Here is a 13,345-nt window from a genome sequence, read left to right as displayed (position 1 = left end):
TAGAGTTATTGCCAAAGGATACCCCTGATATACCTTTAGTTTCCCTCCAAATGATATAAGAAATGTTTTAATGCTAATAGATAGAGAGGGGACAGCTGTGTCTGGTTCCTTGTTTCAAGGAGAATGTACTAGCTATAGTGTCCCCCGTTCTAACTCTAGCAATTGGGTTGTGATGAAGTGACACAATCCTACATATCAGGGACTCTCCAAAATTAAACTTCTCAAGGGCTAAGTTTAAATAGTGCCAATCAACTTTGTCAAGCACTTTTTCGGCATCAAGCATGATTGCTACTGTGGGGGTCTTCGCAAGTTTAGCTTTTTCTAGGACGTGACAGAGTATTCGTGGGTTGTAACTGGATAATCTGTTCTTCAGAAATCCAACCTGTGAGGGGTGAATGAGTTTAAATATGTATTTTTGGAGCCTGCAGGAGAGTATCATGGCATATATTTTGCATTGCAAATTAATTAGTGAGATTCGTCTGTAGGTTTTTTTAAAAGCAAGGTGTCTTTGCCCTTCTTGGGAATCACGGTTATTCTAGCCTCCCCAGGAATGCCCGTGGCTTTACCAGATTTGTCCAAGTGACAGAGTCTTAATAGAGGTGGAATAATTCTTGTGGGAAAGAATTTGAAAATTGTGCATTATACCCACCCGGGCCGGGGGCTTTGCCTGTTTTGTTTTTTTTGATAGCACAGGCTATTTCTTCTTTTATTACTGGACCAGTAATCAATTTAGTAATTTGTCTTAATCTACATATATTTCAATTTCTTGTGATCCAGGGAGCTATTGTTTTTATGAAAGTTAAGTCTTTAGAAACCTCTTCAGTTTTATTGAGGTTAGTGTGAACAACTCCTTTGTCATCCTTGATGACACTTATGGAGTATATTTCCAATATTTTACATTTTAAAATAAAAATAAATCAATCAAAAAATGTACATTTTGAAATTGCTATTTTTTTAAAATTTCTGAAATTGACAGCCACATACCCCCATTTACCCCCGGATCACATATGGACAGGTTTAGAAAATGAGTGTTCATTTGGTAGGTTACTTTGGGGGTGATATGGGAGCTCAAGGCATATTTTTGCCCCCTTAGAGCATCTATGAATATGCAGTGAGCTTTCAGTTAGGGACTTGTTGTTGCAGGAATATGGCTTCTGAAGCCATACGCTTCATAAGTCCTAAAGAATTTCTTTCAGTGGGCTATAGCATTTCTTGAGAATGAAGATGGGAGCATGGTCGTCACAAGGCGGGAGCAACCAAGGCTATTTGTCCCAAGTCCTGCTCTTTGTAGCGCCTTACCCTGTCTGCCGCTGCTAAACTTGTATCACTAAAGGAGGCCTGATCTGTGATATATTGATATTCCTGATGAGGCTTGTACCGCCAGCGGCCACTAGATGGCACAATATACTGACAATGCCTGGAACAGGCTAGTGCACAAGCAGCTAAGCAACGAGCAGACAAAGGAGCAGTACTTATATTGGTGTTTGTGGAACTCTGCGTAATCTTGGAGTTCCAGACTCTGCTTTGGAGGGACAGCGAGGGGATTTAAAGCTGTCTTAAGAGGAGTGTTAGAACGGGCATCCTTAACGTGGTTCTCCTCTAATTTTTTGCCTTCAATCCTTGTGTTTTGCTGCCTTTATGTACTGGTTTTAAGCATATTTTCTGAAGTGCCTGTACAATAGCTATGAAACATGCGTGGCTTACACCTAATTGGCCTGTTTAATTTACTTGTAAGTCCCTAGTAATGTGGTAGTACATGTGCCCAGGGCCTAGAAATTAAATGCTACTAGTGGGCCTGCAGCACTGACTGTACCACCCACTTATGTATCCCTTTAAACATGTCTCAGTCCTACTGTTGCATTCTTTGTTTGCAGTTGTAAACTGCAAGTCCTACTTGGCAAGGTAAGCTTCTTGCCAGGCCCAAACCTCCCTTTGTAATACTTATGTCACCTCTGTTGTAGGCTCTGCACAGCCTAGAGGACAGTGTGCAGCGTATGTAAAAAGTTGGACATGTGCTTTAAAGTTTAACATGACCTGGTAGTAAACAAAACTCTTCAATTTGTTTTTCACTAACGTGAGGCCATCCCCCCCCCCATAGGATAACATTAGGTTACCTTATCATATTTAATAAGTAATTTAGGAAGCAATTGGACATTTCAAGGTGGATGTCTAAAGAATTGTAATTAAAAGCCGTCCTTAATTGTAAAGTTGGATTCTTAGTCACAGTTCTGAAATTGCCACTCTTAGAAAGTTTGTATTTTCTTGTCCTAGCCATTTGGTGCTTTCAGCCTGATTCTAGGTCACATGAGTAGGTGTAGCTGGCAGCTGGACCTTGTGTATTGCTCCTAGATAGTGAGACAAAGGGAAGATAGATGTTGCCAGGAAGGGCCACACTGAGTTAACAAGGGGGTGGAGCTGTTACGTACCACACTTGCACATCACAAAGGCTCTCCCTGAGCATCCTCACAAAGGGCTTAACTCTGGACTTCTGTGACCCCAGACAAGCTGACACCAGGACAGGGAGGAAGAGGAAGCCTGACACCTCAGGTAGGTGGAAACCTCTGGATGCTTCCTCTAATTCAAAGTGGGCACCAGGTATAAATATTGGACCTTTAGGTCCAACTCTTTAGTCCATGCCTGGGCCTGTGGACTTTGCTGACTCTGCCAGGAAGAAGTACTGCTGTACTGCTGAAAGGACTGCCACTCTACTGGACAGCTGTTTTAAAGGACTTCTGCTCTGCTGTGCTGACCTTCTGCCCTCTGCTGCCCTCTTGCCTGGGTAAGAAGACTGGATCTGCAATTCTACACCCAGGACCACAGAGTGTCTTGAAAAGCTAGTTGGTCTGTTTTAGGGACAAAACAGGCTTCCAACAACCTTGAACCCAGAATCTGGATTCTACCATCTGTGAGCCCTACCCTGTCAAGTGTTGCCCTCCATGTCCTGTACCTTTGGAAGTGGACCAAAAGGTGCTCTGCCAGCCCATCTGTGGATTCAGCAGAACTGACTCATCTCCTTTACTGTGCAGCATCACCTTTGCTCCTCGATGCGTTGCCCTCAGAACTGATGCATTGCCTCTGCTGTGCTGACTTCTTGATGCAAGGACTTTGCATCATACATTGGAAATGCCGCTGTATAACACATCTTCACACAAGGACATTGCATCGCAATTTGCAGCTTCCCAGAGCCAGCGGGATGCATCTCCTCACCCAGACCTCACAGCGCCTCTGCTATGCAAAGCATCCTCAGTGCAGGGCTCCACATCTCTTAGCAACCAATATTAAGGTACTGTGTTCAGCTGACCTCTGTGGCTCCCCCTAGCAGACCTGCACTCTATTGCGGTCGGCCTGAACTTGTGACTTAGTTCCAGTCTTGCGTGACCATATAACCACAGTTGGCACTTCATGCTTTTTGGTGCTATTTTCACTTACATTTTTTAAATTGCATATCTCGATTCTAATGATTGGATTTTGTCTATTTTTCTAATTGGTATGGGATTTTTCTTGTGTTGTGTTTTTGCTTTGTTACTGTTTGAAGTGCTTCATAAATACTTTACACATTGTCTTTAAGTTAAGCCTAACAGCTCTATGCCAAGCTACCACTGGGTTGAGCATAGGTTAATTTGGAGGATGCTTGTGGCTTCACCCTGACGAGGATTGCGGTTGCTGCGTCCGTAGGGTTTCACGCTCCTCAACCAGTATGCCAGTTTCTTACAATGAGGAACAAAGATTTTTCCGAACAGACAAAAACCACCTCAAAATATCTGTCTACGTACACCTAACATTGACCTAGGTGTTTATATTTTCAACTATTGGTTTTGGGGTCTGCCTGTCTAAAGATCAGTGAAAACCAACCGAGATCTGGAATGGCAGATCCTTAATGTTCCGGAATGGCAACTTCTCACTACCAATTTGGGGGAGAAGAGGTCACCTAAAGCATTTGCTTATTAGAGCATGTGCCCGCACCCACCCTTAGGTGGCATGCTTCATCATCCGGTTTAATCCTCGTAGGGCCGGCACTGCAGTGCCAGATCGGCCCCTCTGGAGCGCTCTTTGCCAAAGATCTTTTTGATAGGTGCCAGGAAAGTACTGGGATGCCAAGTGTATCCCGGTATATGTTTGGTGAAGGACTGTAAGGACTATGAGTTAAAATTGACTATAGATGCTCGTGCTGTATTTTTACTATGGGTGATAGGACCTTTGGCAAGGTTAAAAAAATGTAAGTGCGATTTGCCCGAAATGATGGTTTGGTGTTCCCGGAGTGTGAATCTGTATGGGGAGTACCCTACACTACAGAATTGTGGTTATATAAATCTGTGTTAGATTACCTACACTACACCAGGCAATACCAGACCATCATCTCGGGCAAATCCTGCCTGTATTTTTTAACCTTAACATACTTTATACTCTGTTGTTTATCATTTGCTGATGTGTGGGAGACTGTACACTGGACCATCTATAATCTCCCAGTCCCCCTTCACTTTTCTTTGAGGATCAATGACCAGCACCACCTTCATTTGTATTCTACAAATTGCTACACATGATTCTTTCCACCTAGTTCTCAAATTATTTTTTTTAATTTAAATTATATGATTAAACATAATTAAACACTAATATAAGTTAAACATGAATGTCCACGAATACATAGATCAGTGAGAGCTCTTCTTTGTGTCATCTAATTACTAATAAGGTTTTAATAACATTCTTTATGAGGATAAACTACAAAGTAGTTGGACCGCTTTGAGAGGGATGGAGAGAAATTGGATGGAAGGAGGTAAGAGAGGTCACTCTCACAATGCAAACTTTGCCTAATACGGCAGCCATTCTGCCTTCTTTGCTTTCTTATAACATTGACGCTGATGTGAACCCTTACTTGCTTGTCAGTTGATATGCAGACACTTAACTTGGTTTACTATTCCTTGGTTGTTCTACTTCTTTTTTTATCTTTACTAGAAGCACTCATGAAGCATCTGTCTGGGTCAGAATATGGTCGTCTGTATGCATTACTGCAGTCTAGCTACATGCCAAAGGAAGGGCCTTCAAGCATATCGTAACCAGTACTTCATGTATGTTTAGTAGCTCCTGGCTTCACATGTGTTTCTCTGGACAGTCTGAGAAATCCATCACTTTAATTTCTTGCTGACATAAGAGCGTGTATCTTAGCCATCTTGTGAATTATCAGATTCCATTGTCTCTGGCTTCTCATCAGCAATGTTTGTACACCTTTCCCTGTATTTTATTTTTTAACCTCCAGGGCGTCAGATGGAAAGCACTTGAGCTCCTCAATTCTGCATGCAGTTGCTGACATGAGTTTCGTCAGCAGTGTTTGCACTAAAACTCAAAGCTTTATTTTCTTCTGGCTCTGGGATACCAACTATTTTTAAGATGGGTGCCCTTGTATTATTGTCAAGCCGCTCAACCACTCAATCCAACTAGATGATCGAGGGCTAGGCTCAATTTTTATCCACTTTAAAGCACATAGAGCCGCTCTCTATATCTTGCCCTCTTTCTGTTCTTGCTATCCCACGGGTCATAAACTCATGTTTGTCCTCCAGGAATTTGGCCCCTATAATTCCCAAGTTGTTTTCTAATCTTTTAAGAAACTCCATTGTGAATTCACCCTAAGATAATTGCACTTTATAGGCATTCTGCATTCCATAATTCCCTAAACAATTCATAATCTTCCTTTGGCAAAAATGTAGGAGATTGCACACAGTCCTTATTAGCTTAAGGCTAATAAACATATGTGCATTGAAAGTGATTTTGGTTGCTGAGGAGGGACGGTGGGCACAATATATTCTGGCCCTTCAGACCCCTGAAGCTGTTTATCCTTCAGCTAGTGTTTACTTGTAAGACCGATGGGTTCAAGAAATTTTTATTTTTCTGCAGCCTACAGTTCGGGAGAAAGATCTGCTGTATAGCATTTGGCAGTTCAGTATTTATTGAATCCCACAGGTGGGTGTGCACGATTGGTGTAGACTTAGTTTCCTTGCCTCATGCCCATGTCTGTTGCCAGCCATCCTCACTTGTACGTATGCAAGGGCCTGTTTGCCCTTAAATGGCCAAGCCTCTCCATTCAGTTGGTTATGAATTGCTCCCACTACATTCAGCAACCATAGACACTGATCATATAACCAAAAACTTCCAACTGGACCTAAAGCAACGTTTTATGTGAATTGACCTGCGTGTTGGTAAGAGGTGCTAGGAGACTCAGTGCTTAGCTTGAGATGCCACTGCTGGTTGTGTTCTGTTATTTGTGTGATGTGTACATATCACTTCACCGTGCACTGTATAAGTTTATACCACTGCTATTTTGGGATATGTTTTCACCTGTATTATGTATGCCTTTGCAAGAAAACATCATTTCTGGCTCAATTTACGCAACTTTGCCCCCCCCCCGTCCCCCCTAGAAGGCAAAACGTATTTTCTCCATCTGGCCCACTCTTGAAACCATTCACACTATTTCACACTTAATTATTTTTCAATCTTCTTTGTCGCTTTACATTTCAGTTGGTTTAACCTGGTAGTTTATCATGGGTATTACAGAGCCCCAAACTGTGAAACTTTCTGTACCTGTCCATGAACCTACAACCAAACCACCTACATTTCGAGACCCTTATCAAAACAGAACTATTCACAGGACACTCAGTGGACGTCCTTCCCAAGGCAGAGAGTGAAGAATGTCACATTCATTCAAGTACTCCCAAGAAGTCATACTTTGCGTACTGCCTTCTGTAAAGCTCGTAAATAAATGAGTCGATTCATATGGGAGAGAGGGGAAGACACCTTCTTTAAGGTGTGTTTAATGTTGATAAAAAGTTCATTATAAAGAGGTGGTAGTGTATCGCCCACTTCTTAGATTATTGTATGCCATACAGTTGCGTAGCGTTATTTGTAGCGCATTGTTGATGTCTGCACCACCCTTTCCACATTTCTAACCCACTGTTTTCCTTTTAGGTTTGCATGAGTACTTTTTTGTTTGACCGTCTTGGGAAGGGCATTGGAGAGTAAAATTGATAGTTACTCTCACAATCTAAATGACCTAATAGAATCGTGACAATGCCGGTTTTGATGAGCGCGGCCATTTCAGGTGCCTAAGCTTTTCTGCAGCTGAGAGCGAAATAACGTGTGACTAACATCTGTTCGTTTTCAGATTCCAGGGTCTTCCAGTTGTCCCTAAAATGGCGATGTGCCCCACAAGCAGAAACGTCTCTTTGGAGGAAATCCGCATGAACAGTGACGATCTGCTGGAGAAACAGGATCTAGACGCTGGTGGTTTTGGGATGGTTTCGCTCTGTTTCCACAGAAGGCATGGACTAGTTGTTCTGAAAACTGTGTACACTGGTCCTCAGCGCACAGAGTAAGTGGGAGAGGGATGCAGCTTTTCACAACAGATGGAAAGATGAAATTACAGACTGACTGGAGGTTGTGTTGGCATAATATGTCACTTATGATCTATCACAATTCTATGTGTCCAACGTGGAGAGGTTTGTGCTTATCCATTGCGGTTTTATCATTTCGTTTCAGTTTATTTGCTCTTGGCTTCTTAAGATCATGTTAAGTCCTGCAGTGATAGTTGAACTCAACATCCTTGTTTAGCTGTCACTCAAATGAAATGCAAACGCCATTGAAAGGAGTGGCTTGTTCTTTGAACACCTAGCTACTGCTCATATGGCCTGATAAACCCTAGAGTAATAAATTATCACTTGAAGCCAGGCCAATAGCAGATTGAAAATAAAGGGCTGTAAAAAGGGGGAAATCAGTAAGCTTGCCTTCTCTACCCACAATTCCAGCATCCTCCGCAGTCTTTCGGGAGCAATACTTCGAGAGTCGATCCATCCATTGCTTCACCAGCTAGTTCTTTGTTATACAAAGGGCCACGCATATCACATACGACATAGAAACACTCTGTGAAGTTGAAGGCAAAAAATAAGAACCATTCTAGGGACTCTTGAAATCCCCAAACACACAGAAAGAGAAATGGCATGAGAATAGACTGTCACATTTGTAATCTCTCTGTTCCCATTCTTTTCTTGAGATGTAGCATAAAACCATTTTGGGAAGCAAAAACATAAAACTCTGAGGAATGTTCTTTGTGACATGAATTCTCAAATCACAGTTTAGTAACCTTCCAAACAACAGTTCCGCACAGAGGGGGCACATTTCGTTTCACTTGAATGGCAGCAGCCAGTGAATGTGTGGATCTGTTGATGGGTGAGTTGAGCTCCAAAGGCTTTTCCTTTAAAATAACAAAGTTTTAGTCTAGCTCAAGTGCTTTTGCCACTTCGGTTCTATGTGAATGGCATCCAAGTTGATTTCAGTCTTTCTTTCAGTGTCTGCAAATCATGTGCTGCCTCAGTGGTTCAGAAGAAACATTGACCAATAACATGGGGTGAAAGAGTGTACATTACGTTCTGTAGCCTAGTTACCGGATGGCTTATTTATAGTTCAATGCCACTGGAGACCTATCCAATAATTTCTAATGAAGAGGCCCACTTATTTCAGAATTTCCAGTTGTTGGATAACATTTTAAGTTTGTACAACGCACAGTTAAGAAAGACAAATGAAATGTCAATGTACCTACAATTGCACCATTTCTGTGATGAATTAGAATTACTCTCCACCCTTGAATGAAAAATTAGATTTTGTGTTGCCTAGAGCACACATCTGTAAATATATAGGTGTTCGTTCGGTAGAACCATGAATGCGCCTCTTTTCAATGGTTTATTGGAACATTTGTAGCCTTAATGCACTGACCAGAAATAGTAAAAGAAGGTACTACAAATTTGTTTGCGAAAGAGGCATAATATCTAGCATGTGCATGTTCCAAATAATCTCACAGTTCATACACAAAAAGAAGATTTTGAACGGTCTTAGACATAAGGCATTTCAGTCTATTGTACATATTACTTTTAAGTAAGAGTTGGCTTATATCCTTTTATAATATTGTGGCTAGCATTCATTCTATTTTTGTGTACTGGTGACTGTTCAGAGTGAGTTGTGACAGATCTGGTCGTTTTAGCACCCCAATGCTTTATGCACACTAACCTTGGAAAAACTTTGTCAGATTGTCATGTTCCATCATCTTTCCAAAAGAAAATCCCCCATTTTCTGGGAGCATGATAGATTTCTGGGTGCTTTATGGAAGATTTCCCGCCTTAGCATTATCTCAATGGAATTTCATCCCAGGAGACTGACCGAAATATATTTCCTTGTTTTCTCTCTTCCCTGTAAGTCTGTTAGGTTAATTTTATGAGAGTGGGTGATTTGTAAATCTAATATGTATCATTTTTACTTTTTGTTATTTTGAGGAGGGAGAAGGATGGAATCTGGTACTGGATAAAAGTGAATGAAAGGTTGTATTTTGGAAATGGCTTACGTGGAGAACTGAGTTATGAACTAGCAAGTGGCTAACATGTTCCCTCCCTTTTACCTGAGTAAACTGCATCTCCTGATTGCTACAGGCCTCTTGGGTTTTCTTCTCCACAAACTGTTTGCTTTTTAAATTGGTTTACTGTATACAGGGGCAATTAGGAAACTAGAAGCCTTCCATTGCAAGTAAAGTGACTCGTAAAGCTGTGAAGAGGAACGACTGGATTCACAAACTATTCTTCCGATAAATAGTCAACTGGTAATAATTGTCTAGTCAAGAATATAAAATTTCCAAGCTAATGGAATCTTTTGAAGTTGAGGTTTATGCTTTCTTTCTCTTCGCTTCTTTAACTCACAGTAACACAACACTCTATATTTCCCATGAGGAACAGGGAAAAATTAATTTCCTAATCGCCAGTAACCGTCCGTATCCTTATATGTATTCCATTCTGGCTAGCATCCAATTGTGTTTATTTTTGCGAGCTGAAGTTTTATGCTTTCTTTGTACTTCAATGTTTTTGATTTGTGCCTACAAGAACAACGTTCCATTTTAACATAAATTATCAAGATTACGTCATAGTTAAATTATATTATACGTTATCAAACCTGTGTTTATCATACAATAGCAATTCATACAATAACAATATATTGTTCTCTGTTATTAGGCATTAACCTCATACGTACTCCTTAAACTTTATCGGCTTGGGTCATAAAAACAGATATGCCTCTTACTATATGTGCAAAGTGGGCTAGTCCTCACCTCCATGTCCTGAATATAATTGAAAACCTTCCTTTATGTTAGCTAGGACATTTTATAATCTTTGTCATGACCGGAGGTGAGAAATATGGTAGTTTGAAGCTTGTATATGAAGAACAAAGCCAGTTCTGCCACTGGCTTGAAGTAGAAATGTTTGAAAATGCAAGCATATTACCGGTCGGCCATCTTCATAACATCCTCCCTTCGAGACCCCACATAGAGAATGCCTTGAATGTTAAGGGACCCCCTTGCTGATCATGCACCAAAACTGCAAGTGTCTACACCTGCATCTTGCTTTATCCATTTAACCCATCTGGCTACGATTAGAGAGGATACAGTTTTGAAAGGCAATTTAATTTTGATGGGGAATTGATTAACTTTCTGACACCTAAATTCCTCCATCATTGTTTCACAAACATTAATGCATCTGACTACACAAAGTTTGGAGAGTCATTAAATTCTGGGTATGAAATCACTCTAGCATTTGATATGGTTTTTCTGGAAATTGAGAATATGAAATTGAGATTGTGATTCTATGCAAATTGAACCTCCTTCATGGGAGGATTAGGCACCAGAAGGTTTTTGCATGATATTAAACTAAGAGGCATCACAAATCACACGATAACACCTTTCTGAATGCTCACTCATTATGTTTCTCTGAGAGACTTTATTGACATCCCAAGGATGAGAATACTTAAGCACCGGGGATCCCAACAATAGCACACTCCTCAGCAGTCTGTTCACTAACTAATGTTTGCTAATGTTCCCACCATTTATGCACATATGGGATGCTGAGAGGCCGTTCTAAAAGTGTTTTCTAACCTGTGACATTCCGTGACAAAATCCATTTCCCATTCCAGACTCTAAAATGCCCATCCACTCCAAGGCAATTTATATCACTTGACCATGCCTCACACCAAGCCTTCCTAATGAGACTCCGAGCTTGTTTAGAGAGGCTTAGGGACCGTCTAACACTTCCTGTAATCTTCCTACCCATAAGCCGAAGCGAACCGTGTGGTACCAGGGGATGTATTCCCCCTGCAGACCCAACAAAATGCTCTGAAGTTGGGTGAGATGGATCAGTGAATCACAGGAACATTGCACCAGAACTGGGAACCACACTTAAGGCTTCCAAATGTGGATGATCAGTAGCAAGTTTGCCTTTTGCTTCGTCACTTTACCTGCCACCCTCGCAGTCATAGCAAAAGGGGGAAAGCCATACTTGATTTACGGGAACCGCAACTGAAGGAAATCATCCATTGCTGCTGCTTATAGGATCCAGTTTCCAACTGTAATAATTTGGAAACTGATGGCCTGGTCTGGAGGCAAAAAGGTCAATGTGACATGGATACAGTAACACCACGAGGGCCCGAAATCCACCTGTGTGTAATTTACAGGCTCTGGCATCCTCCAAGTGCTGTGATTGGCAATCTGCTGTCGTTCCGATGTCTCAGCACAAATTCTGCTGTAACCTTCAGCTGGTGCCCAGGCACAAATGTCAGAACTCTTGGCCATTTTGGCAAGCAGTTGTGAATGGGTTTCTTCCCCAACCCCCCCCCCCCCCCCACCACCCCACCCACTAAACCTCCCAAGTGATTTATGCCCAGTGGTTTATGTAGTTTATCACTGAGATGTTGTCCATCTAGAGAAGGACACTCATTTCACTTAACCCTTTGCCTAACCTCACCTGCTGGTATCCGAATCTATAATCAGGTCGGACATTGATCCAATGCCCTTCCAGATTCATGCTTACATATGGTGAAGCCAGCTGTGAATTTCTTCTCTGGTGCCCTCTGTGAGGTCCACAGATCCAGTGTATTTTAGCCCTCTTGTGAGGTGGATGGCTTTCAGTCATTACATTGCTCAATAATGTAGTGGTCCTGGAAATGTAGGCTGGATCTGCGAAGCCAAGAACCCTGCTATCATTGGTAGCTTGATAGCTGTCAAAACAATATTTTGGGTCTGGTCAGGGCTTGTCTCAGTTCTTACTTCATGTATATCATTTTTGTAGTCCATAATTTGAGTATTGCTTGTATTGAGTACACCACAGTACCCAGAAACTCAGTCAGTTGCGTTGGAGTGACCCCCAATTTCTCTTGTTTGATCACCAAACCCAGGTCTTGTAACACCGCGACCATCAATGTTCTGATAGTCTGTGCAGACATTGATGAATAATCCGAATGTTGTTGAGATAAATTATGCACCTATCTCACGTAAACAGAAATTCCATTACTGGTCATAGGACCTTTGTAAAGCACCACGGTGCAAATGGAAGGCCGAAGTTTAGTCTTTGAACTCTGAGGTCTTGTGTCCACACTGGAACTGCAGGAATTTACAATGAGTTTGTAACATTGGTAATGCCAGGTATGCGTCCTTCAAATCCAACTACACCGTCCAGTCTTCTTGCCTGAGCAGGGGAATCGCCTCAATTTTAAAATGTCAGATGACCACCGATTTGTTTATTTCTCTGAGGTTGCTTATGAGACGGAAATCCTTGCCCTTCTTCTGAACTAAGAAGATGTTGCTGATGAATCCTCTGGAGTGAGATACTGCCTGTACATCAGCGCTCTTCAGTTCCAGACCTGCTACCTCCTGATCTCTAATTTTGGACTTTTCCCCTGTAAAAATGATAGATTTGGACCTTCGCCATTGCCTTGTCATGCAGTCAAACTACAATTGGAAACTCCTGATGAACTGAAGGAACCAATGCATTGTTAGTTAGCTCCTGCCACTTGTGAAAAAATAGTGCTAAAATAACCCATACGCTTACAAGGGAAGAAGACAAGCAACTTGGCAGAATATCGGTTCCCTGCAGTATTGGCACTTCTGAAGGAGGCGCTGGAACTTCATCCTCTATTTGTGATGGAGACCTCCAAAGCGGGAGTGATCTGCCATTGTCCACAGTGGTGTGTCTGACCCCTTTGAGAGCCTTGATGTGGGAGACGGCCAGCAGAATACCCTCATCTTCGAGTAGCCCATCTGACAACCTTAGGCCAAAAATGTCTTTATGGAGTTATGGGTCTTGACACGGGAACTGAAGTTCATCGGTAATGGGTTGCCAAATGGACCACCTTCAGATATTGGACCTGTCTCTGACATTTTCAGCTTTTGGGTTGATCTTGATTAGAAGGGACCTGTGTCTCTCTGCGAAGGTGTATAAGAATTTGGACTGCCACTGGCTGTTAGGAAATACGTATTTTCTTTGTGACTTGTAGGAAA

The 13,345-nt window shown here is 41.8% G+C and overlaps 1 protein-coding gene across 1 annotated transcript in view; it reads left to right on the top strand.

The window, feature by feature from the left end:
- The window catches only part of RIPK1 (receptor interacting serine/threonine kinase 1), a 259,789-nt gene that overhangs the window by 47,681 nt on the left and 198,763 nt on the right, over positions 1-13,345 (top strand). Inside the window, exon 2 of the mRNA XM_069217742.1 lies at positions 7,151-7,357. Coding sequence (XP_069073843.1) covers positions 7,179-7,357 — 179 coding nt within the window. The 5' untranslated portion in view covers positions 7,151-7,178. The remainder of the gene's footprint in view (positions 1-7,150; positions 7,358-13,345) is intronic.

Source organism: Pleurodeles waltl, chromosome 2_1, assembly GCF_031143425.1.
Source record: "Pleurodeles waltl isolate 20211129_DDA chromosome 2_1, aPleWal1.hap1.20221129, whole genome shotgun sequence".
NCBI lineage: Eukaryota > Metazoa > Chordata > Amphibia > Caudata > Salamandridae > Pleurodeles > Pleurodeles waltl.
This window is presented reverse-complemented; position numbering and strand designations above follow the sequence as displayed.